The 27,159-nt window shown below is 40.1% G+C and overlaps 1 protein-coding gene across 2 annotated transcripts; it reads right to left on the reverse strand.

Annotated features, from left to right (window-relative positions):
• Positions 1–164: 164 nt before the first annotated feature.
• pdzd3.L (PDZ domain containing 3 L homeolog) lies at positions 165–25,316 on the reverse strand. 2 transcript variants are annotated; one of them, XM_018225787.2, is made up of 10 exons: positions 25,116–25,316; positions 14,437–14,464; positions 13,279–13,343; positions 8,538–8,749; positions 7,216–7,417; positions 5,808–5,944; positions 5,500–5,701; positions 3,704–3,900; positions 2,444–2,560; positions 165–1,872 (listed from the first exon to the last, which is right to left on the reverse strand). In XM_018225787.2, the coding sequence occupies exons 1-10, from the start codon at positions 25,177–25,179 to the stop codon at positions 1,810–1,812; spliced, it is 1,287 nt and encodes a 428-aa protein (XP_018081276.1). In that variant the 5' UTR covers positions 25,180–25,316; the 3' UTR covers positions 165–1,809. The 2 variants fall into 2 exon arrangements, with proteins under 2 accessions (XP_018081276.1, XP_041425171.1); XM_041569237.1 differs by lacking the exon at positions 25,116–25,316 and adding an exon at positions 19,929–20,049.
• Between the last annotated feature and the right edge of the window lie 1,843 nt (positions 25,317–27,159).

Raw genomic sequence — 27,159 nt, forward strand, 5'->3', positions numbered from 1 at the left:
TAGAACACTTGAATAGGTCCAACTAAAACCAAAACCCACTGACCCTTATAAAGGGCAGAGTGCCACACACTCACCTATGAAAGTTTATTTTGCAAAGCAGTTTCTTACCAGATTATAATTTGACCGTTACATTGGCCACAGGAGAGTTCATTTCATATACACACTTATTCTGAATTGTTTTTATTTTCTCAACATATTACATTGTTTCAGGAAGCAAGGAACCATTAATACATTTTATACTCATATGTCCTAAAACTGAATCAGGTCCTCATGAGACCCCAACATAGCTGAATTATTCCCGGCATCTTAAATAAAAAAATCACAAGATTGTAAGCGTTAGCAGTATCCTTAAATAACAATTCAATTCAATTAATCAAAACTTGTTGCAGAATGTTCCGGTTCTTGGAATCAGCTAACAATTAAAGCCACATGGGCAAGGGGTAATGGACTGAATAGTTCTAAGCAAACCATTGTTAACTAGTATTTCTTTTGTATAAAGTTTTTTGCTTTAACTACTCTGTGAGATGTTTTGCTTCTCTTTGGACACAGTGCCCTCTCTTTCTCTTCATTAATGCATTAATCAAGTTTGTTCAGTGAGGTCAGCAAATAAGTAGATATTTGGTCAATATTAGCACTGTAATGGGCCAAATTATTATCCTTTTCCTTATAGAGCTGACATATTTAAGGCAGCAGTTTTCATCATTCATAGCAGATCGTGCTGCCTCATTCACACAACAGGGTCAACTAGGGAGCCAATTAACCTGCTTGTACATTTTGAGAGTGTGGGAGGAAACCAGAGTAATTGGAGGAAACCCACACAGACATGAGGAGAACATAAATCCTTTTAAAGATAGTGCCTAGGTATCTATTAAACTCAGGACTGCTGTCCTAATTCGGCTGATCCATTAATTCAGCCCCAGAGTCGCTGAATCACATGTGAAGTCTGTGTAGAGACGGGCCTGGATTAGTGGAAAGGCCTCCAAGGCCCAGGCCTAGTGCGGCAGTATTTTAGGGGGCGGCATGCTGCCCAACCACAACTGCATTGGTTCGGAAACACTGGGGATGCGCAGGAGATACAATGGTTTTTTAAATCTCCTGTTTGCCAATCCCCATTGCTCTGGTCCCGATGATGAAAATTTGCATGAATAAAAGGGAGGGCATGGGGAGCAATGAACAGCAGCTGGCCTAGGGGTGCCCCCTATGTAAATCCAGCCCTGTGTAGAGAACCATAGTGCAGTTCTCACCTACCTTCCCAATTTTTGCATGACCAAGCCCCAGTTCCATGCTGATTACAAATGTCATTATACATACATGGGGCAATGGGCTGCATCTCTCAGCAGCCTACAGATTTATTTGAAAATGTTGGTCTGAAGCACATAATGAAGTCAGATTGGCACTATGAATAGTATATGTGGTGTTTTGTGCTGTATTTCGGAAAGTGCATATTTTAAGCTGTGCATGAATAATAAATCAACTTAACACAAAATAATGTGCCATAAATCTAGAATTATCCCTACTATAGCTGTGACTAGAGTGATATACCATATAAGCCACTAGCAAACAGCTTAGCAGTTGTGATCATGGTCATGTGTGATATAATTATCCTTGGTCACAAGTGACATTATATATTATATTTTAAATCAGACAGGAGACGATTTAGAATAAATCACACAGTTGTGGTTGGTGACATAAGCCACAGGATCCATAGTTATTATTTTCTCCACAATTTTGATGTGCCTTAATTGATAGTTGTTCCAGTGCAGAAGTGTTCGTACCATTTCTTGTCACAATGGCAGTAGCGATGGATCATTATTCCTCATTCCTCTGTATCTCTGTGGAAGTACTGTGGCTTTTGGCAGGATCTGCCTTCACCTGTGCAACAAAGACCACATCAAGAGAACAACAGAAGTTCAGGTAACAGAATAAACACCTAGCAATATAAATAAAATAAACACATACAGGGCAATGTAATAAAAGGTGCAAAGTTTGCCTCAGTTTTAATTACACATAACGACTAATCAATAGCCCATATAGCTGTGTGGCCGCCTTTGCATTTTCTGTTCATTTTGTTTGACCACTTGAATAATTAACAGTAGGAAGTAAAGAGAAGCCTCAGAGCTTTGGCTTCTCTTAGTTCCTCTTGCCCAACATATAGAAGTTTTGTAAGTCCAGCTGGACAACCCAGCTATTAAGTCCAATGTTTGGTTTTATATGCCACAGTCATTACAGAGAAGGACAGACAGATTTCTTTTGTGTGGGCAATTACCCTACAACAATTGAGGGGTTACCACCAACCTCTAAAAAGTAAGATGGCCTATCAGAAAAGGAGAAGTAGATTTGCCTTATTTATTTTATTGTGAGCGAGAACTCTACCTTGTCACCCAGAAGAAAAAAAACAAAATTCACAGCAGACATTTAATGGATCCCACAAGAAGACTTTTACCTGTGGATCTGTATGCCCAGGTCCAGATGGAGTGTCAGTGGTTATTTGGGTTGTATTCTTACATTCTGAATGATTTAAAATAGCTTCTTCATAGAATAGCAAGGGGGAAAGTCCAATCTAGGATATGAAAGATTTAAAAAAGAATTAGTGGCCTTTTCTGTTACCTATCCAACAGTTTGCTATCGAGAGTCTGTTTTTATTGTCATTTAGATATATTTCATATTCTTAATATACAAAAAGGTGTGACCAATGGATACAGTGAATTGTTAACGAGGTGCCACGTTTATAAGCACAATATCTCAGGTGTTACAGAAAGGAAGGAAATAGAGGATACTGTATATAGTTATATAATTGTACCCAATACTCTGTCCCTGAATATGACCTGTTATAACCGCACACTGCAGAGCTTTTTCTCAGATTCTGTACAGCATTTCACACATATTATTTCCTGTCTTCAAAACTTTCTGTCTTAGGGAAAAGGCTTTAAACTTGAAATGCTTTTAGAATTGTGCAGGTGTCCATAAATGAGCTGCACAAATAGGACTAAATATCAGTAGAGGTTGGAGAAGAAAGACAATATATATATATAAAAGTCAAAAGAGCTGTGTGGTTCAGTGGAACTGCTATAGTACCTAATGAGGTAATAAATATATTGACCAAATACAGTGACTTCATTGTTTGACACCACCAAATTCATTTCCTTAAAGGGGTGGTTCACCTTTCAGTTAACTTTTAGGGCCTGATTCAGTGAGAAAAAGGTTTTATCAGGTGAAAACTCAGGATTTCAACATGGATTTGAGATGCCATTCAATTCAGAAAAACTTAAAACAGTTTATCACGTGACAACTCTATTGAAGTTTATGGAAAAAATGGAATTGAATTTGAAGAAAAGTTCTCCTTAAATTGAATCTCGTCCATGGTTTTCACGTGATAGAACTTTTTTCTCAGTGAATTGAATCTGGCCCCTTGTCTGATATAAAATGGCTAATTCTAAGCAACCTTTCAATTGGTCTTCATTTTCTTTTTTGAATGTTCTGCCTTCTTCTCCTGACTCTATCCATCTTACAAATGGGGGTCACTGACCCCATCTAAAAACAAATGCTTTGTAAGGCTACAAATATATTGTTATTTGCTTCTTTTTATTACTCATCTTTCTTTTCAGGCCTCTCCTATTCATATTCCAGTATCTTATTCAAATCAATGCATGGTTGCCAGGATAATTAGAACACTAGCAACCAGATGATTCTAACAGCTGCTCACCTCACTAAAGAATCTGTCCCCTTCGTTGCTGATGACAATTAATGTGACCTGCTTGCCACTTTCCTGGATCATGCTGACAATGTCTTCATGTTCTAGTCCCTCTACACTCTGCCCATTGACCCCCAGAAGACAGTCTCCTTCACGCATTCCAGCATCCTCTGCAGGAAGTCCAGGATCAATCTCACGCAGGAACTGACCTAATTTGGTGTGAAAGGAAAAAATGATAGTGCCATTAAAAAAACTTCTGTAACAATCCTATTGAAGTACATACAACTTTCTTTATCACAGTTATATGCAATTATATAAGTCCTACGTAAAGGCAACAACAATTGTCTCTATAATATTTTCTTCCACTTAAATATACATTTGCATTTTGTGGGTTTAAATCCCACAGATAATATCTACAGAAAGGCATTCTCAGCCAAGCCTCAATTCAATGATGTAACTGTAAACCCTTCCCACATCATTCAGTCATAAAATAATCTAAGCCCACCCTCTCTGCCTTGAGATTCTATGCCCCAGTATATCTTCATTAAGTACAGTTTAAACAATACTAGGACACACATTTTTCCACTGTAGAGAGCACTGGTAAGACCCCATCTACAATATGCCGTACCGTTTTGGTCTCCATCACTCAAACAAGATATTATTCTATTAGAGAGGGTACAGAGAAGGGCAACTAAGCTGGCAAAAGGTATTGAAAATCTTAGCTATGAGGAAAGACTGGCCAAATTGGGGATGTTCTCGCTGGAGAAGAGGCGCTTAAGGGGAGATATGATAACCATATATAAATATATAAGGGGATCATATAATAATTTCTCTAATGCTTTATTTACCAGTAGTTTTTTCTTTTTTTCCTCTTATTATGATTTTTATTGCAACATACAATAAAACAATACAATACAGTATTACATATCAACAATGTAAAGTCTCAGGACAGGCATGTTTTCAATGAACAATATATCTTAGTTGCCAGTTGGGGAAATCTCAAAAGATTCTCATGACATTCGGTTCAAAATATGCATCCTAGGCAATTTATTTTCTGGCCTACGTGCCTGTCGTACAACCAAAACCAGTAGGTTTTTCCCGCTGACACAAGGTCACCCATCCCGATTAGAAGAAAAGAGGTTCCGACCTAAATATTCTGAAGGTTTTTTTTACAGTGAGAGCTGTGAAGATGTGGAATTCTCTCCCTGAATCAGTTTTACAGGCTAATACATTATTTAGCTTTAAGAAGGGGTTGGATGTTTTTTTAGCAAGTGAGGGAATACAGGGTTATGGGAGATAACTCATAGTACAAGTTGATCCAGGGACTGGTCCGATGGCCATTTTGGAGTCAAGAAGGAATTATTTCCCCCTCTGAGGCAAATCGGAGAGGCTTCAAATTGGTTTTTTTTTTTGCCTTCTTCTGGATCAACTAGCAGTTTGAGCAGGTTAAACTTGATGGACATGTGTCTTTTTTACACCTAAATTACTATGTTACTGTCATTCTTATATGCAGTGCTCTTCACTTAACCCATTGGGCAGCTCCTCTTTATGGTGTGGATGCACAGTACATTTTTGTGCCTTTCTCTTGTATCTCATTGTACTCATAGATCATTTTACACATATCACTGAACTGTTATGCCCCTTCCTTCAATGTTCTTACCCCTGTATCCCTATTTAAGCTATAATATAATATATAATTTAATATCTACTATATGATACTATTTACCTTATTCTCATATAACTACTATTTTCTCACTTGAGAAAATACTTTTTAGTATCTGTAAATGTATTTATGCGTTGGCTCTTACCTTGACCTGCTGGGCACTTCTCTTGTCTCAGGAGGAACCCATATCCTTGTGTACCCTTTACCAGGTGCAGTTTCCTTGTCCGGTAAGGGAGAGAGGATGTTTCAGCAAGTGCTGCACTCAGTGGAACCCCATGAGATTCATAGATATCCCAAGCGGAGGCTTCCAGTACAAGTAGAACTACGTGCGAACTTTTACGTTGCAACTGCCAGAAGTAAATAAGAGTTCATGAACATGCATGCACACTACAGTTTACTCAATCCCCTATAGGGTATATGCTGGGAATCATACTGTTTTGTTATGCACATCACCTTCTTAGTGAGCTGACTCAAAGTAATACTGATTGTACTCTCTCCGTTCACTTCCAACAGTCGGGAGCCATGAGGAACCCCAGCCTTCTGTGCTGGACCCCCTTCATCCACCTGAAGCAGGAATGTCCCTCGCACACCTACAAAAAACATAATCAATGCGTTTGCTAGTATGTTAAAAACTGTAATGGGATAACAGAGGGTGAAGTATACATAGGGGTGTACCTTGTAACAGGATAATTCTGATGGTGACAAGTTTATTCCTTCTGATGACACTCTAATACAGGGATCCCCAACCTTTTTTAACCGTGAGCCACAATCAAATGTAAAAAGAGTTGGGGAGCAACACAAGCATGAATAAGTCCCTGGCAATGCCAATTAAGGGCTGTGATTGCCCAGTAGCCCCTATGTGAACTGACAATGTACAGGAGGCTCTACCTGACAGAACATTTGGTTTTTACGCAAATAAAAGTTGCCTCCAAACCTGGAATTCAAAAATAAGCACCTGCTTTGAGGCCACTGAGAGCAACATCCAAGGGGTTAGGGAGCAACATCCAAGGGGTTAGGGAGCAACATCCAAGGGGTTGGGGAGCAACATCCCCCACTGGTTGGGGATCACTGGTCTAATATGTAAAACTGTACATTTTTTTAACAAGTTATGAACAATATATATAAATCAGGGATTAACACATAATGCAGTCATTGTCGAACTGAATAGTATGCTTTTGTGTTGACAGATCAGACTCTTGTGAGAATGAAACCCAGAGATACCAATCTATCACTGTTTAGTCTGGCCTGTTGGTCTATGTAATGATCACTTGGGTCAGTGCTATTTGGACAACCACACGTATGGTCATATGTGCTGTAATGGGCAATCAACCTGCCAGACTAATGTGTAACAAGCATACAAACTAATACAGCTTCATATTTGTAATATATTGGTGCAATTAGGTGTCGGCAAAACCAGAAAACCAAAAAATTTACTTATCTTCAAAAATGTTTTGCACCAGTTCTAAGCTTACCAATGAGCAGTTTATCTGATGCACTGCCTAACAATCTCACCATATGTTAGAACGGGCTTAGTAACAGCTATTTTCCCAATATTGTGGTGGTAATCTTACAGAACATTCTCCATGAAATGTGTCAGGCAATGTGTAACTCATGTATTATGAAGATCCACTGCACAGTTACAAGGCTTGCTGCAGTTTTGAGCACCCACAGAAACCTACCAGCAGGTAGCATTTACTGGTCAGCTGTATAAAAGCACATTTCTGTATTCTTGCAATGTGTTAGTAGACTTTAAGGGCTTTTTTTCTGCATGATGTTGCCATTCCATTTCTTTCTTCTTTTTTTTTTTTCAGAACAGTCTTTTAGGCCATTTACATCTCTTCACTGAATGCTGGTTACTCACCACCTGTGGCACTGGCAGTAAATCCAAAGCCTCGACCTTCATTCTTCACACGGTAGAAGCGGGGACGAGGACATGAATCAGGGAGAAAACTGGGAAGGACGGATGCTGGGGACCTGTGACTGGAGCGTAGCCTTTCATAAGCTGCTTCATCCAGGACACCAAGTGATACCCGGGAACCACTGTACTTTATTTTCTGTACCACCTACAAAGATAGCAGGGGTATCAGGGACATAGAACATGCATCAGCCACATTATATTTTAACAGTATACCATTTGAGCGTTGGTAGAGCTGCTTCCAAATGTTCAGAATAATAATAATAATAATAAAGTTTTGGTGAGGGAGCCCCCCCATCAAATGGGGGTCACTGACCCCGTATAAAAACAAATATTCTGTAAGGCTACAAAGTTATAGTTATTGCTACTTTTGATTACGCATCTCGCTATTCAGGCCCTCTCCTATTCATATTCCAGTCTCTTATTTTAATCATTGCATAGTTGCTAGGGTAATTTGGACCCTAGAAACCAGATTGCTAAAATTGCAAACCTGCTGCTGTATAAAAAGCGAAATAACTCAAAAACTACAAATAATTGAAAATGAAAACCAATAAAATAATATAATAAAAAAAAACAGAAAAGATCATTTAAATATAACCAACCCTTTTAACTGAAGAGATAGGCCTGATCTCCCAGAATGACATAAGTAATGTTACTTTGTAATAATCATTTCTTGGTATTTCGAAGCCCGCTAGAATATTTTTTAAAAAAACATACGTTTGCATTGTTTATGCAAATGTCAAACACTTCGACTCTATGGATTCATATATTTAAGGGTTGCATTCTTTTTATTAGATCCTATAGGTAGCAAGCAATGCTCCTGTACATTTACTTGACAAGTCAGTAAAACATACAGTACACACTTAATATAACTTTTATTTAAAAAGCACCTAATCATCCTCAAATATTTGAAGGTTTGCAGTGTTAAAAATATGCCCTTTAGCTTGTCTTTTGTAACTTCACCCTAATGACATGAGAATATATTATAATGGGCAGCATATTTAATATTACTAAATAAACCCTGGGGGGAGGGTTGGGGTTGCCACTTAATCTGTCCTGACTATAATGTTGGCTCTTACAGAGTGCTTAAAATATGTCTATATATTCAGTGTCACAAAAATAACCAGAAAGAGAGAGAAAGATGAAAAAAATCTGTGTTGAGTTAATTTATTTCCTTTTTCTGCCACCTATTCCATTAGGCAGACTATTTTAGCAATAATGACTCAGATTACACTTCACAGTATGTAGGGATATATTTGCAATCTCACCCTCAGGTGTTCCTGTTCATGCACATACTCTCCATTAATCTGTAGCAGCTGGTCTCCATCCCTCAGTCCTGCAAGATAGGCCGGCCCTCCAGGCATCACCTGCCTCACAATATGGCCTTCTCTCTCCTGCTCCTTCCTCAAATAAAAGGCAAAACCACCATCTGCATCTTTCCTCAACACGCAAAACCTTGCTGAAGGCTCAGGATCGGAACCTGAAATAAATGAATACAAGGTTAGTTTGTGAGAAAGGATATTGTCTACACAGCATGTGGAGGGCCACATATTAGTCTGTCACTTTTTTTGACATGGACTAAATATTCATATTATTCATATTCTCCCCTCTTGCTCCAGTTAGGTTGCAATAACATAAAATCCATTAATGGATAGGAAAATCCACAATATAAATGCAATCCACTCAATAAATTGTAGTCTCTTTGGGGTGAAATTGGCTCCTTCACAAATCCATTTTACATTGTCTTGTTTATGCCCATGATCTGCAGCCTCAAGCTTTTGCAAGCCCACTGCTTTACTGCAGGTTGTTTCAGGCTACAGACATTTTTCACTCAGTATTGACCACCATTAATCTGACAGATTTCTGTTCACACTAGTCTCTATGGAATTAATAGTAGTAAACCTTTAGAAAACTGGAATTACTACGGATGCAAGAAAGAAGGTTTATTTTCTCACAGTTGAAATCCATCTCTTTTTAAGTAGGGACAACAATGTAAATTGATTTTTCTTTACATTTAAAGGTTGTATCTGGTCACCTACTTTTGAGATATTGTTTGGCAATAAATGTCCTGTTTTATATGAAAAAGGTTTTCACTCTATAGGTCTGTACAGAGCTATGGGAATTAAATAAGCTTGGTTGCACTCATAACTACATAGCAGATTACAAATGTATATTGAGGGGTTTATTTACTAAAACTTTTTCCTGCTCAGATTTTTAGGGCAAAAACTAAAATTTTTCAAAATTTATAATACCCTGATGCTACAAAAAGCCTGAATCTGAAAACTGGCATCTCATACCTGTCGAGGCCATGTATAAGTCAATGGCAGATGTCTCTATCCCAATTTGAAGATATCAAGGTCTATGCCAGGTTTAGCCTGATAATCTGAAAAATTTTGGGTTTTCAGGCATAAACCTAAAAAAAATCAAGCAAATCGGGAGAAAAGTCCAGTTTTTGCTCTATTTCATAGAGTTTTATTCCCAATCCAATTTTTTCGAGTTATTTTAATGATAAACAAGGTAAAATCATGGATGGGAGATTGTCCGAGCTTTCTTTAAAGAAATAATGAGAAAAAATTGGATTTTAGTAAGTAACCCCCTAAATGTTATGTTTCTTAAACAAATACACATCTTTATACCAGTGCAGGAGTAACATTATATTGACATACATAGAAACCCTTTGATTTGTTGGTGTTACTGGTCCTGTAAAGCACTGTTTATGTACTGTGCAATTTGAAGGTAACAATGCCCTTGAGAATAGTGTTGGTCATGTTGAAAAAAAGATAAAATATTTTTTTCACTTGTAAATACAGTATGATATGTAGGAAACCTTTTTTTTGTTCAAACCCAGTCAAAAGATTACAGAAGGTAATGATGATTTTGTATTGTTTATCAGTTGTTTTATGTAATATGCATGCATCCATTTATTGTACAGCTCTGGAAAATATGTTGGTGCTTAAGGAATGTTAAAAACCATAGTAATAATAATAATTGTAAGGTGCCAATCAACAGGACAACCTGTATGGTACCTGACCCATCAGCCCACAAGCCACAACAGGACCTATGTGCCATGTGCCAAGGTCCCTGTCCCAAGGATCTTAAAATCTAGGTAGATTTAGTTTAGTCTCCGTGAAAAATGCAAACATAAAAGCCAAAGGGGCAAATTCACTAAGATCCGTAGTTGCGCCAGGCGTAACTTCGCCGCACTTCGCCAGGCGTAGTTTCGCCAGCGCTTCGCAAATTCACTAAAATCCGAAGTTGCGCTCAGGGGTAGCGTAAGGTTGCGAAGTTGCGCTAGCGTTGATTCGCTAAGCGAAGCGAAGTTACGCTAGCGATGGTTAATTTGCATACGGCGCCAAATTCAAATTTCAATGGAGGAATACGTATCAGCACTACAAATGCCTAGAAAACCTTCAAAACATCAACTAAAAATTTTATTTTGCCCTACACATGTGCCCACTGTATAGGTAAGTTGCCATGAGTCAGGAAATGTAGGGGGGAAGGAGGGGAGCCCCAAAAAAATTTGCGATCTTTTTCAGCCTATCACCCATAATGTAGAAAACACGCCAGCGTTTTTTGGGACTTTTTTTGAAGCAATCCCTATCTACTCTATTGCGCTTTGCCTGGTCTGAGGTGGCGAAGGAAGTCTAGCGTAAAAGGTAGCGTTCAGTACACTGCGCGCGTTAGTGAATTTGCGTAGTTACGTCCGTAGCGATAATTTGCCAGGCGTAAGGGTGCGAAGTAACACTAGCGAATCTACGCCAGCGTTCGTTAGTGAATTTGCGCAGTAACGAAAATGCCAAACGCTAGCGAAGTAACGAAGTAAGCCTGGCAGACAGCATGGTTATGAGATCTTTAGTGTGGCCTGTGTTGAGGTAGACCAAAAATGGGTCTGTAGAAAGCGTACATTTCTATAGGCGTTGGTGAGGGCCATTTTGCATCTAAGATAGGTTAACCACTGACTCTGTGGGCCATTGTATTAGTCTTTCAGTTATGCGAAGGGAATGAGTTTGTCATCAACCATACTTCTCCCAGGGTACTAATACCATATCTCGCCCGGGCACGCATGTTCCCAAGTTTGGCTATAAGGGTATAAGCAGAGTTGTGAATGAGGTTATTGGATCGGTGACTTGTGTTGAGATAAGATAATTTGCAGTAAACCAGACCTTCTGTATTGTAGTAAAGAGGGGGGGGGTAGTGTGTACGAGAGAGGACGCGTTAGCTTATCCACTATGCAGCTCACAGAATTTTTGTCAAAGTTGGTAAACTGAGCCCAAATAGAGTGTAGGACTTTATGTTCAGATAAGCCAACTGAGCAGCTATATAACAGAGATACATATTAGGAAGGGTAACTCCAGCTTTGCATTTAGGATACATTAGTGTCTCCTATTTAAGTCTGGGTCTAGAGCTAGCCCATTATCTGAAAGTAGTTTAGGGAGAACAATAATTTTTTCATCAGATGGAGCCTGCCCATGGGTCTTATAGGTACTAACCGGTATTCCTGATTCCCATCTCTCTCCCCTCCAATCAATCTTAAACTCTGCAACCAGGATCCTTCTGCTCTCTATCAAAAGGGAACCTGCTCAACCCCAAATAAAATCCTTAGCATGGCTGCCTGTTAAGCAAAGGATAGCATATAAAACCCTTCTACTAACATTCAAAGCCCTCTCTCTCAGTCTCTTCAAGAAAAAACTAAGGGGCAGATTTATTAGGGTTCGAATTGTAAATTCGAATTTGAATTTTCGAGTTGGATTTATGGTCAAAAGTCACAAATTCGAGCTGGGAATAATCCAAATTCAAATTCGAATTCGAGATTTATCATACCTTGACCCTGGGAACAACTCAAATTACGCCACCTAAAACCTGCCGAGTTCCTGTAGAAGTCAATGGCAGAGGTCCAAAAGCCTTCCTGACATTCTAGTTTTTTCCAGAGAATTCGAATTCGAAGTTTTAAGGTCATTCAAGTTAATTCGAGGTATAAAAACTCTATGACTTGACCTTTGAAAATATGCCCTATGAGTCTACCTTTTGGAGCACCAGAACATCAGCCTAGTCCTGTGCCTACTGACTATTTCTTACCTTGTGCACTTTTTCATCTCCAATTTGTGCCTGTATGTTAGACTCTTATCCACTTAGACTGTAAGCTCTATGGGGCAGGGACCGCCTTCCCACTGTGTCTCTTACCACATAGCACTTAAGAAAGATAGTTTGTTTCAATACACACGTGTAGAGCTGAATCATCAGATATACAGGTAGATATACAGGTAGAAACAATAGAACTCTACCTGTATCTGACAATTCAACACTAACAATGTTTGGGTGCCTTCAAAGGCACCCGATCAAAATTTTACATCCAGCCCGATCTACAAGCCGAGCAATATCCAAGTCTTCTGCCGATATCGGTCGGCTTTTTTCCCACCATACACACACCAAATATTGTACGAAAATTCATTTTGTACGATATCTGTGCGTCTATGGCCACCTTAAAGCTCTTTGTCTTTCCCATGTATACTTTTATATATATTGTACTTTTATGCACTGTACACCGCTGTGGCTCCTTAACAGCGCTTTACAATTAAAGATATACATACATATATACATAGATTTGTCCATGACATCGTTTATTCTATTATCCAGCTAAAGGGGGGATTCGAATTCAGTTTTAGATATAGTTGGAGTGAAAGTCACTTCTGAAAGCATATGTTTAGTTGTGCATGGAATAACATAGTTCTGTAATCTTAATAGTGAAACAAGGGATTATGGAAACCTGTTTTTGTCAATTTTATCATGCAATTGATCAATTTATTTTGGAGCTATTTGTGTGTTAATGAAAACAAGTGCGAAGGTGCCAGTTTTTGGGCTACGAATGTAAAAAAACCAGAATACTATGCTCTGCTCAACCCATAGCTGTAGGTGAATGTACCCAAGTTCTGTGTCTAGTTTCTGGTATTGTTGGCATGGGCAGATAGAGAGCCCTTACAATTGTAAACTCAGAGATTAGGCGTGACTCACCGGTGTCTTCTCCCAGACACAAAGCAGGATTATCAATTCCAAGTTTTGGGTTAAACTGAAACCTCCTAAATACAGGATAAAAGATAAAAAGTTACTTCTTGGTGCAGCCATTAATGGCACACATCATAATACTTGATATAAATATTTATAACCATAGTGCAATGAAAACTATAATGTCAGTACAGGTATCTGCAATGTTTATCATTGCATTCGCAGCTACAGGTACTCTTCAAGCAGATTCCTTAACATTGCCCCTATAGTGAGATAAGGAGAAGCGGACAAATATTGCAGGTCCCAGCATAGCCTAGGAGTTTCAAATGTATGTGTGCATCCAGAACATGTTCTATCCATAGCAGAAAAATAGGATGCTGCTACATTAGAACGCCTTAATCCAGGAGCGCATAAAATTCAGGCCTGGTTTTAAATAGAGAGGGGCTGCTTTGTCCCTTAAAATAAAGATGAACACTTTTACAACATTTTGTTTTTCTATGATTACTGCAAAATTGAAGACTTTGGAGGGTTGTTCTACTCATGCAGCAGGACTGTATGAATGGGAAAAAACTAAAGAGTGGCATATCATGACATCACAGAGCACATTATAAGGGATCTAAACGTAAAGTAGCTTCACTTTCCCCATAGCCCTGCCCAAGAAATTACAAAAATCATAGTTTTTCATGGGTGTATCCTACCCCTTCAATTATGTATTTACATCTAGAATTCTTTAAGAACACCACAGTTTGCTGTACAAGTCAGATTCAGCCCTTCTGTGCATGCTGGTAATGTCACAGGGGTGTTAAATAGGTGGTTATATAATGTTGGGGCACGGAAATGGGTGTATTGGGGAAATGTAAGCCCTGGAGAGGGGGGTGTTCATCCAACATGTGTTGAGATGCACAGATGACTTGATCCTTTTATAACTCTACTTTATTACTAAACCATTATATTTAAAACATCTCATTTGTTATCTGCTATGCAAATCTAGGTCCTACATTTTTATTGGAAGGTATGGTAACCCTATGGTTAGATAATTGCTTATTAATATAAGAGGTAATAAAGCTTGTTAAGCACATATTTTTTAAGCGCAGGTTATCAGTACAATATATTTATGTGAATACAATCACTTTCACTACCCTTAGCACTCCAAGGGCTAATACTTACATGGTTAATACAAGGTCATCTTCAATTTCTGCAGATAAGAAAAGAAGGATTAATTAGGACTTCATGACTGGAGTTTAAAGAGGTGAGATTTTGTATATACCAAAAAATACAGAATACTATCTGAGGACTCTTTGGACTGGTGACCTCTGTCTAAATGAAACAGAAGACTGTGCCTCAACACTCAGGCTTTATCTGCTTGAATGCGGGGGCTACACTATTACTTGACTCCAAGTCACAATCATTGAACTTTGTACAATTAACAACAAAAGCACAAAATTAATGAAGGGCTGGAAAATAAAGGAGTGCAGGTATAGGATATGTTATACAGAAACCCATTATCCAGAAAGCTTATAATTATGGGAAAGCCATCTCCCATCACTCCATTTTAATCAAATAATTAATATTAATGTATTTCCTTTTACTCTGTATCAATAAAACAGTACCTTCAACTAGAACCTGTCAAAGTCATGTAGAAGTCAATGTATAAAAAATTCAAGGTATAAAAAAAACCTCACAAACCTCACAACCTCTTTAATGAAAATGAAACCTATCTCCAATATACTTTAATTAAAAAATGTGTACCGTTTTTTAAAGAAACCTGACTGTATGCAGTGAAATTCTCCTTTCATTTACTGCTGTGGATAGGAATTGTCAGCTGGTCCCTAACTGCTCTGCAGGGAAATAATCATACTTATCAACAGCAGGGGAGCCCCCGCCTTTCATTCCTAGCCATGCAGAACTCAAGCAGCTTTGTTTGTTTCCCTGTAGAGCAGTCCGCGACTGTGTAGAGATTTGAGTTGGATTTTATTTTTGCCTTTACATTCCCTTTTCTGTCTCCAATTCCAGCTGCAGGGACAAAGATCATGGAGCCAGATTTTAACAGATAAACTGGGATTCTATTTGGAGGATTATTTTGCTGCAGCCGCTGGTTCTACAGAGTTGGAGAAAGTTTGTATTAAACAATACAAAAACTATAAAATCCACATTAGATTACTTGAAACACAGGACCCAGTGCAGTCTGCATATTCCGATTATTAATCAGTCTTGCAGTATCGGCTTCTGGCAGATATTATTTGACTTGTGCTGTTTTGATAATTTATGACAATCCCTAAGCAGCCCGACCACAAGTTCATGTTTATGTTTAGTATACAAAATGCAGCATGTATAGCCTTATTCTATGTTAGACATGGGGAGATTTGTCGCCCATGTTTTTAAAAGCGAGTTTGTCACGGCCGGCACCGAATACCAGAACAAGTGCTAAGGACCCTGGTCTCTGCTCGGCTTCACCAGTAGTGTGACCACCTTTGGGCTTCGGGAGGAGCCTTCAGCTTAATTGGATGCCACCTGGATTTAACGAGGGGTACAAGGCGAGGTGTTCTGGCTGGCAAAGGGGCACGACCGGATAGCAAGAGTCTTTGGGCAGAAGGTCAAGGACAAGGCGTCTGGTGGAAACAGAAACAGGACAGACCGGATCAGAACAGGCAGATAACAGAATCGTCAGGCAGGCAAGGGGTCAAAACCAGGTAATCAGACAGACTGGATCAGGCAGAAGGAGTTGTCGTTAGGCAGGCAAAGGGTCAAAACCAGGTAATCAGACAGACTGGATCAGGCAGAAGGAGTTGTCGTTAGGCAGGCAAAGGGTCAAAACCGGGTAATCAGACAAACAGGATCAGGCAGGCTCGGTAGTCAATAAACAGGCAGGATCAGGATACAGAGGTCAGAATAGTCAGGAACAGGCTGGGTCAAACACGGGAAGAACAGTCAGGATAGCAAATTCAGGAACAGGTAGCACAAAGCTCAGGAAACCACAGGATATGATCCTATAACGGGCACTGGCTACAGGTCTGAATGGGCCTTAAATAGGGTCCCAATTCGCGCCAAAACGTGCGCAAATTCGCGCCATTGCGCGCTGGCGCAATTACGCCAGCGTGTCTGCGCCTTTAAGAGACGCGCAGACGTGCCACGCGAGCCCTAGGAATCCAAGATGTCGCCGGCAAGTGGAGAACAGGAGCGGTGCAGCGGGCGTCCATGCCAAGGACGCAGTGTGACCAGACCACCATTCTTACAGAGTTTTGGCGACAAGTCGTTCGTTTTGTCTTGCCATAGAGAAAAATGTAAATTGCCACCTATTACACACACAATGCTATTTGAAATCACCTGTAGTCCCAAAACTCACAGAGACCCTTTTTGGAGTGATTTATCAGAAATAGCATGGCTACTGTAGTGAAACACACAAGAAGATTAGTAGCCTCGATAGTATGCAAATTCTTATGTGCACGGCATATCATAAGAATATATGGACGTAATTTCTAGGGCGGCAATTTCACATTCTTTGTTCCAGCGACCACACACTCACTCATCATTTGCATACGAAGATACATACATTACTCATGCAACAATACGCTGCAGAAAATACCTTTTTTAAAGCATTTGTTTGACACAGATAAGCTCATTGATCTTGTTAAAGAACGCCCAGCCCGTTTGGCCGGAGAAAGCACCATGGTGCACTATGGAATGCAAATCGATCAGAAGCCAAAGTTGCCTGAAATCTTTGCTTCAAATTATCGCCTAAACTCGCTTTTTAAAAATCGCAGGTGACAAATCTCCCTGTATGTCACTACCCTAATGGTGGCCATAGACGTGCAGATTTACCTTCATATCGGACAAACGATCATTCGGTGCCCTCTCTCGAACTGCCACTAACCATTCAGATCAAATAAAGTAGTAAAAGAACAGCAATCATGCGAAAGTTATGTCTGACAAAAGCTCGTGACAGTCTCCCACCGATATCGTCAGATCGGCAACACATGCAGAGATATTATTGGTAGCCTACAGAAATTTTCTAACCTGTCCGATCGTCTGAACGATCATCCGCCATGGCACGAAAAATGTCGGGACACTCCACAGACGGCCCGAAAATTGTACACAACGGACATTTGTACGATCAAATCTTTGCGTCAGGGCTGGACTGGGAGGAAATAGCAACCCTGGCAAAAGTATCAAAGCAGCCTATATATTCACGCGCATGCAAAGCATGATGTATATTTCCAACCCCAAGGTTAACTAGAACTAGTGTTTATTAATAGATATTTTAAGAGTCCATTACCATATAATCCCCAGCAATATTAAACACTGTATGTGCTGGAACTGGCCTTGCAACAAATATCTCACACTAGCTCTATCACGACTAGTCTATCAGATGGATCAGTGACCCTATACTTACAGTATATTCTAAATTTTCCTTTGTGTGCCCCCAGCTAGACCATGCACCCTGGCAGATAAGAGGACTTTAATTACCATGTGTGTCACAGGGCCAAAGTGTGGCATACTTGAAGAGACTAGACATGCAAATAATGCTACATATCATAGTTTTCCATATACAGGCTGAAGTGATTGTTCTAAACACAGATCCTCCTGTTGCGGTTGCCAACATACCTATCATAAGCATAAGGGATTGGGTATATAGCAAGCAACTCTAATATAACTAACTGAAGTTGGTCAGAATTCCTAGTTCCACCCATATGCCAGTACTGGCATGTGCACTAACAAATGCTGGCATTGGCTTAGCTGTGGCTGTGACCCTAGCTTTATGGCTTTAGGCAAACGCTGGTGCACCTAAGGTTATGTAGGAACTACTGGACTTGCAAATGCCTGGGCACCTCAAACAGGCTTCTTTAGCTAAAATCTGGCAAAACATTTGTGAAAGAGTACTTAGAGAAAGTTCCCTAGACTCACTAGAAACATTCTCCTGAAAGAAAATTGAATACTAACTTAACAGTCTAGGGTCCAGAGTATGCTGTACTCCGTAGGAAGGCATTGGAGCAGGTATAAAATGAAGGGTTGTTTTGCATATTAGGACCATGCACAAAATGTGTTCCCTTAAAAACTGCACACCATTGAGGGGCATATAAATATAAAGCCATGTCCTATAGAAGCATACAACAAACATTACTTCTGCTGTGACATATTGGGTGCCTGTATAGAAAATATGGCCATGGCGTTGCTTTGATGTGACACTGTGATCCAGCATTTGGTGTGAATTTGGGTTATGTACACTGCTGACACCTGATGAAGGATTGTCAGATCGGAAACGTTGTCCATTTCACAATAAAATGATGACAGCTTGATTTATGTCATTCTCCTGTGTGAAATTGTTACTGATTTGTAAAGTCTGGAAGGTTTGACATGCTTCTACTCTTTATGAAGAAATGAAGAACCCATATACAGGATTGACGGGGGAGAAACAGCGCCGGATTTCACTTCTGGGCGCCCCTAGGCCGCGCGGTCCTAGCGCCCGCCTTCCCAGCGCGCCGGCAACAAAAAAGGCGGCACAGCTGGTGCAGTTGAACGGCAGCTGGGCGGCATGCCGCCCCTATTTCTTTGCCGCCCTAGGCCCGGGCCTATGCGGCCTTGCCGCAAATCTGGGCCTGGGGAGAAATCACGTATTATCTACTTATGCTAAGGGCAGATAAACGCTGCGATTTGGGGAGATTAGTAGCCCTCCGACAAATCTCCTCTTCTTCAGGGCAACGAATCTCCCCGAACTGCCTCCCCTGTCTTCCAACCGGCTAAAATGTAAATAGTCGGTGGGATGGCACTCAGAGTACTTCATTTCCCGAAGTCGCACAAATTTTCCTTGTGAGGCATCTTCGGAAAACGAATTGATCCAAGTGCTATCCCGCCTGCAATTTACATTCAGGCCGGCGGGAAGGCAGTTCAAGGAGATTAGTCGCCCCGAAGAAGAGGAGATTTGTTGCCAGGCGACTAATCTCCCCGAATCACAGCATGTGTCTCTGCCCTTAGCCACAGTATCATTTGCTTATCAGTGAGTGCATGCAGTGTTTTCCTTTATGTTCTTCACTGCTTTCTCTGCTGCCTTTTTTACATGGTATATTTATATATATCACCTTAATCAGCTGTTAATCAGCTGCCTTGTCATACATTGTTTCAACAGTCAGAGCCATCAGGGCAGAGAATAGAAAGGGACAGACAATCACTGCTTTTTGTAGAATTACATATACAAATAACATTGTGTCTACCACAGAGAACAAACAATTTGTGTAGGGTAGGTCTGTATATCATTAGCTTCAGGTTACATGATAACCTAATCCAGTTAATAATACATTGTACAGTAAATAATTAAATGTATTCACGTTGGGTTAAAAGCAGATTTTCCTTTTCTCCTATCTGTATCTGGCAAACTACCCTATACAGGTGTGGAATCTATTACTAATTAGACATGAAATAAACCAAATAGAATTGTTTTACCACCATCAATGATATATGCAGCTTTAGTACACTGTACTGTTTTATTATTACAGAGAAAAGAAATCAGTCCTTTAAATAGTACTCCTGTTTCAGAGTTTTCTGGATAATGGATTTACAGATAATAGATCCAATGCCTTTACCATTATTGCCCAAACTGGAACCTGTGTCACTCAATTCTACATTAAGCATGCAAAATGGTGAAAAACAAATGTAACTTTTCTCACATCTACAACAGTCATTAGGTTTCAGGGAAGCCAGTAGAAGAAGTGGTCTTCTAACCAGAAGAGGGCTAACTAGAAGAGGACTCTGTAGACAGCATTGTCCTTGAACCCAGGCTTTTTTGGCAGTATCAATCCAGTTCTCCTGAGATACCTAAAGAATCACCCTGAACTAGTGGAGTAAGAAAAACCGAATAGTCCAAAGGTTAGGGAAGACAAAAAAACAGTCAAAATCAGGAACCAAACAAAATGGCCGGATTTACGCCCCTAGGCCCACTGCAGTTCGTCGCCCCTGTCCCCTACCCATTTATCATCTGGACTGGAGCAATGGGGATTTGCGCATGGGAAACTTAAAAAAATTATTGTATCTCCTGCGCATCCCCAGTGTTTTTGAACCAATGTGGGTGTGGTTGGGAAGCATGCCACCCCCCTAAAAGCCTGCCACCCTAGGCTGGGGCCTAGGTGGCCTTTCCACAAATCCAGGCCTGTTGATGGTAAGACAGTAAGTTTCAGGAATCAGGAACAAATGATAGGTAATGGAACCATAAAACATAGTAAAAAAAAATGATTCTGGAGATACAGAAGCCATCTTAGGAAATGAATTGCATGGAGCTGGACAGAACTAGGCGCACAATAAAAAGCTGTGTAAAAACACAGACCTCCCTAATGGAGTTCTGAAATGTAATGGATGGTGTTAACAGCAAAATCACAGCAAGATAAATAGCAGTTTTATTTTACACCTGTTTTTGGTGTAAAATATTTTACATCGTTTCACAAAATGGCCCCTAAGGGACAACATAAACAGATACAAAAAAATACCATAAGATGTGTGCTGAACCAGATGTGGTACTTCAAGAAGTGCTCAGCTCTCCAAAGTAAATATTCATGCCAAGCTATATTTAAAAGACAACTCTCGCTATTACAAAAATTCACTAAACTCTAGTTTAATAAATATGTTGTACAAATGTTTTTTTGTTATTTTTTTTTTCCAGCCTAAATTGTCCTCCCCTTAGGAAATGAAAAAACTACTTTTATCTTATAGTAAGGTAAAAATAATTTTACCATTTGTGAAAAAGGTTCTTTGAGCACCCACCACAGATTACAGTACAGCAATAAATACTATAATGTCTTCAGGAAATACCTAGCAGCTATAACATTCCATTCTGTGGGGGCTAAACTTTTGGTCTGTATATTTTAGGATGAAACTCCGACAACTTCGACAAGAGATTTTGTAGGATGGTGTTGGATCGACAAAACACATCCTAAAAGTCGGATGTAGTCACATATATCAAAGGAATGGTAGAAAAATATGATTTGTAAACTGTGGAAAATTTGATCATGTTTGACAAACTTTTTTCTCCAATGAAATACACTGACTGTAGGTGTAGATACATAAACAAACTAGCATTCGACTTTATCTGATCCAACTTTACCTTCTACCTATCCCGGGATCAGATTATGTACTACAAATCTTGTGCTGTTGCATGGCAAGATCAGATAAAATCTAATGCACAAAATCTGATCAAAATCACTTTTATAGTTTTACCCTTAGAAGACCGAGTCGGCAGCTTATTGGCCCATGTGTGCGGCCATTCAACGGTCGTGCCCAATCGATATATGGCCGAAAGTCGGCCAGATTCCGGCAGGGTAAAAGGGGTCCCGCAATCTGACCGCCCATATGGCCTCCATTCTGATCCGATCTTTGGGCCCTAGGTCCACCTTAAAAGCGGATCTCCCTGTGTATGGCCACCTTTAGATTAAAAAATATAAGCTTAGTGACATTAGGCCAAGCAGGCCATATTTTGTTCTTGATGCTCTTAGTATATGCTGAGAAGGCATCTATTAAATCCACTGAAACAAACACATCTTGAAAAAACTTAAAGGGGTCAGATAGTTACTTCCCTGGATGGCATTGGGCAGAGTATTAGTAACAACTTGAGGTAGAACTCACCCCCTACAGCAAGTGAGGTCCTAAGAGACCAAACACATGGTGTATCCTTTTTTAATGACTAGGAACACCTTAGCAGTCACAGAACTGCCAGGGAAAAGGAAAGAGATCCCCCCTCCCAAGTGTGAAAAAGGACAGCACTTGGCTGGATTAACACTTATAGAGCTCTACAACAGGATTTTGTAGCCCAAATAGTTGAAGATGGAACACCATAGCACACCAGGCATTTTTTTTTATTTTTTACAGTGTGAGAGAAGTAGATCTGCTCTCTTTCCCAGCTCCATCGATCTGCACTTAAAAGTACAGCTTCAGCTTGCTGCAGGCACATGGATCAGAGTTAGGGTTACCACCTTTTCTGGTAAAAAATACCGGGCTTCCTATAAATTTATCTTTTTTCCCTATTAATAACATTGGGATCAGCCATCATTTTTACCGGCCAGATGGCAACCCTAAGCAGAGTAGAGGTTGGCCTGAAAATGACTGCTTTCATGTTTTCGGCCTGACCTCCACTCCATGTACCTGCATAAAATAGGAATCTGCACTTTTCGGTGCAAATAAATGGACCTTGAGAAGGGAATGGATCAGTATTAGGATTGCCACCTGGCCGGTATTTTACCGGCCTGGCTGGCAACCCTACTCAGTATACAAAAAAACACAGGCTGAGAGTGTGCTTTGTGTGCCCTCAGCTTTAGGCTAGGGCCAGACAGGGAAGAAATCAGTCTGCATGCTGATTTCAGCCCCCGACCACTAGCCTAATCTCAGGGTCAGACTAGGGGGCCAAGGCGATGCGCTGCACGCACAATGTGGTCTTCTGGCCAGGGCCGGATTTGATCACGTAGCGCCCTTAGGCTGCCTGGGTACTAGCGCCGCCCGCTAATGCGCGCACCCCCCTGCAAGTGCATGTGTCGGCCCCTAGGCCTCCAGGTGCTAGTGCCTGCCTGTGCACACATCCCCACGAGCACACACTCCCCAGTGCTCTTCTAGATGCGGCTGGGTGGCATGCCATCCCTCAAATATTGTGTTTCTGTAATGGTTGGCACCCTAAACCCAGAACCGATGCCAAGCACCCTGGTCTCGGCTTATGCTTCTGCCTGTACCAGCCGCCTTTGGCCTCAGCTACTCAGATGCCGCCAGGTCTTATAACAAGAGGTGCAAGGCGAGGGGTTCTGGACAAAAAAGGGGCACAACTGTAAAGAAAAAGTCTTTAGGCAGAAGGTCGCGGTACAAGGCGTTAGACAGAATCGTAGTCAGATCAGGCCGGGTCGAGGCAGGCAGAGTACAAACTAAGTCAGGCAGGCAAGGGTCAAAACCGGGTGATCAATCAGAAGGGATTTAGCAGGATCGGAGTTAGATAACAGGCAAGGGTCAGGATTCAGAAATCAGGACAGTCGAATAGCCAGGCAGGGGTCACAACAGGAATCAAACAGGATCAGAATACATATAGCTCAAAGCTCAAACACCACAAGATTAAACCTATAACGGCAATGAGTAGAAGCCATATTGAACATTTTATTGGGTTTGATTTTCGCGCGTCGGCATCATCACGCCAGCGTGTCCGCGTCCATATCTAGAACGAGATGCGGGCGCACGTGCCCTAAGGAGCTGCAATGGCGGCTGAAGAGGAGCGGCCTGGCGGGCGTCCCCGCCGATGGCGCGGCTGGCGTCCACGCCGCACCACTGGACCACCAGGGCAAGTAGATTTTATTACAGTTTCTTCCCTGAAATCCGCAGATTCTGCCAACACAAGGCTTCCGGAAACAAGCAGACAAAAAGATTCGGCTAACGGTCGAAGGCTGATTTCTGCCCTGTCTGACCCTAGTCTTAAAGTTCAGTGCTGCTTTTAAAGCCTTCTTATGTTTTTCCTTTCTCAGCTACTGTAAATTAGCTTTAGGGCAGAGACACACACGAAGATTCAGGGAGATTTATTTGGCTGGTGACAAATCGCCTCTTCTTCAGGCGACTAATGTTTCCTCGTGAGGCAACGTTGGGCGACTTCAGAAAACTAATCGACCCGAGTGCAATCCCACCAATGATTGAGATTCTAGCCGGCGGGAAGGCGTTTCGGGAAGTTTAGTCGCCTGAAGAAGAGGCGATTTGTCGCCGGGGGACTAATGATATCTCCACACACTTCACGTGTGTTTCTGCCCTTTTGTGTACAGTATATCTAAAATCCCTGATATAAAGCAAGTACATTGGCAGAAAGGAAAATGAAATAGCCATTTGTATACCATGAAATGAATTCATTAACAATGACACAATATTGTGAAGCAAAATAAAGCATTTTTACCAGAATTATACTACTTTATATGTGCATAAATATACTGTATATGTATTCCCCATTATTACACATTGGTCCTTGCACAATAATCACTTTTTATTCAGACTACAGCATTCTTTACATATTATAAATTGAATGTATTTAAATTACAAGCTTACGTAGCTGCCTAGTTATCCTGTCATTCCAAACAGCAACTTTGCAAAGGAGATCTGCTTCACATTGCTTCTAATAAGCACAATTTTCAGCATAAAAGTGACATTGTATGGCCAGACTGAACGAAGAGTGCCTCTTAGCAGAACAGTGTGGGGGGGGGGGATAGGCAGACTGTGGGTCTCCAGTTGCAGCTACATTACCAATATCCAACAACAAGCAAAGGCAAATAACCCCGAATCTCCTCTGGTGAAAAGGTTAGAGTGTTTACATGCTAGCAATGACAGTCAGGCTGGAAGCTAAATACTGGTATATATTAGAAAGAAACAAGATCCCTTAACCAGTTATAGCACAACTTATATTCAGTCCTATGAACAAGGATTTCCAGACTTTTTGGGGTCAGGGCCACCTTAAGGCCCAGTATCCAGTCAAGGCTGCCTTAGCTTCTATCAACATTACATAAAGAAACATACACTGTCTTATAGATCAAGTAGTATTCAAAACTACAAAAATAAACATCCACCCCAAAATTCACCCATGTTGGCTGATGCCACCCATCCACTGCTTTGAACCCCTTTGAGGGAACTCAGCCTGACAGTTTGGAAAGCCTTCCCCTTTAAACTGCTAATTTTGCTCAGCATAAGCGATATTACTGCCCATTAACGTTAACACATAACAGGGACAAGAACGCTGATAAAATAAAACTTCAACAAATACAATTTTAAACGGTAACCCACAGCTCCAGGAGCAGACAGTCTCTGCGTGGTATGACTGGTGTTTTACAAATAAATAATGAAAGTTTTGGGGAGATCTGTACCTGAGCGCTTCTTCATTCCTGCTTTAGGTTTCTGCAGTCTTCCTTTGGAAGGTGCAAAGTACATCTCATAACACCTCCTCTACATTCCCCCTCCTTTACCAAGACACCCAGCTAATGTTTAATCAGACTGAAGTCTCTTCACTGCTTGTTATCCTCACACAGCACCAACCTCCCCTATGCAAAGAGTGTCACAGTTTGACACCTTCACACAGTCTGTGCCTAACTGGACTATTAGCCATTGGATAGGGCAGGTTTTCATTAACCCATTTGCAGCTGCACATGGATTCAGATAATTGTCGCACAGCAAAGAGATTTCTTCCTGTAGTACGTCCTTAATACTCAGATATGAACGTCTGCATAAGGCATCTGTTGCACCCAGGGGAGCCTGTCCTTTATGACACAAAGGGTTAAGTACTTATTGTCATTTACCATATTATTAATGATAGGTCCACAGTCGACCCACTTTTTTGTCTTTATTCTGGACGTACGTTAAAGAGGTTGTTCACCTTTAAATTAACTTTTAGTATGATGAATTTGCAGTTGGTTTTCATTGATTTTATTATTTGTGGTTTTTGAGTTATTTAGCTTTTTTTCAGCAGCTCTCCAATTTATAATTTAAGCAATCTGGTTGCTAGGATCCAAATTACCCTAGCAACCATGCATTAATTTGAATAAGAGACTGGAACATGAATAGGAGAGGCCTGAATAGAAAGATGAATAATAAAAAGTAGCAATAACAATAAATGTGTAGCATTTCAGAGCATTTGTTTTTTAGATGGGTCAATGACCCCAATTTAAAAGTTGGAAAGAGTCAGAAATAGAAGGCAAATAATTTAAAAACAATGAAAAATAAAGAAAATGATGGCCAATTGAAAAGTTGCTTAGAATTAGCTGTTCTATAATTTTCTAAGGGTGTTATTTATCGAAATCCGAATTTTTCTCATGTTTTAATAAAAAAAAGTTTGCCCAAACTAGAATCCACGATTTACCCTTATTTATCATTAAAAAAAATACCAAAAAAATTGGATTGGGAAAAACAGCAACTTTTTCAGGTTGTTGCGCGAAAAATCTGAATTTTTTTTAATTTGACACCTGAAAAGTCATAATATAATAAACCTCGACAGGCTGAAGATGGAATATTTTCGGATTCTATAGTAGAAACCTGATTTGGTTCATTTAATCTAGGCTTGAATTAATTCATCTATTATCTTAACTCTTGATTGTATCCATTCATTTAAAGGGGGTGGTAAAAGTTCAAACGGGTGTTACTGATTCTGTCTAAAAACAAATATTCTGTAAGGCTACATATGTATTGCTATTGCTACTTTTTATCACTAATCTTTCTATTCAGGCCCTCTCCTATTCATATTCCAGTTTCTTATTCAATTCAATGCAAGGTTGCTAGGGTAATCTGGACTCTATCAACCAGCTAACACAGCAAACTGGAGAGATGCTAAATAAAAATCTAAACAACTCAAAAACCACAAATAATTATAATGAAAATCAACTGCAATTTGTATCATTCTCTACATCATAACAAGGTGGTTATTTATCAAAAGTCAGGTTGTGTTTTACCTAAAAAATTTAATTTTTTAAGGGTAGTTTCCATAAAAACTCTGATTTTTCAGGTTTTAAAAAACCTGAAATTATTCAGGTTACAAAAAAAAACTTGAATTTTTGGAGATTTATTATGCCCCAAAGCTGGAAATAGCTTGAATATGAAAATACTCCAGCTAAAACCTGTCGAGGTGATGTAGAAGTCAATGGCAGAGGTCCATTGAACCATTTGAAGATATTTGTAGCCTTCATGATGTTCAGGGTTTTTTTAGGAGGGTTTCACTCGAAAATTTGATAAACTTAAGCAACTACATTTTTTTTTCACCGATAACTCGATCAATTTGAGTATCCCCCCCACCCGAAAGCACTGATTCCAGTTTTGTACATTCGAGTTTTTCCAGCGTTTATTCAAGCTATAAAAATCTCACAAACTAGACCTTTGAACAGCCTCTTTAAGGGTATTTCTCAGCAATACTTACATACATTT

The sequence above is a fragment of the Xenopus laevis genome, chromosome 7L (genome assembly GCF_017654675.1).
Source record: "Xenopus laevis strain J_2021 chromosome 7L, Xenopus_laevis_v10.1, whole genome shotgun sequence".
NCBI classification, from domain to species: domain Eukaryota; kingdom Metazoa; phylum Chordata; class Amphibia; order Anura; family Pipidae; genus Xenopus; species Xenopus laevis.

Excerpts from the sequence above, each read along its gene's own strand:
- pdzd3.L (XM_018225787.2), bottom strand. The coding sequence starts at position 25,179 with ATGTACTTTGCACCTTCCAAAGGAAGACTGCAGAAACCTAAAGCAGGA. Across the intron at positions 7,418-8,537 it reads ATGAACAGGAACACCTGAGG|GTGGTACAGAAAATAAAGTA; the intron begins GTGAGATTGCAA and ends CTATCTTTGTAG. Across the intron at positions 3,901-5,499 it reads GAAGTGCCCAGCAGGTCAAG|GTCAGTTCCTGCGTGAGATT; the intron begins GTAAGAGCCAAC and ends ACACCAAATTAG.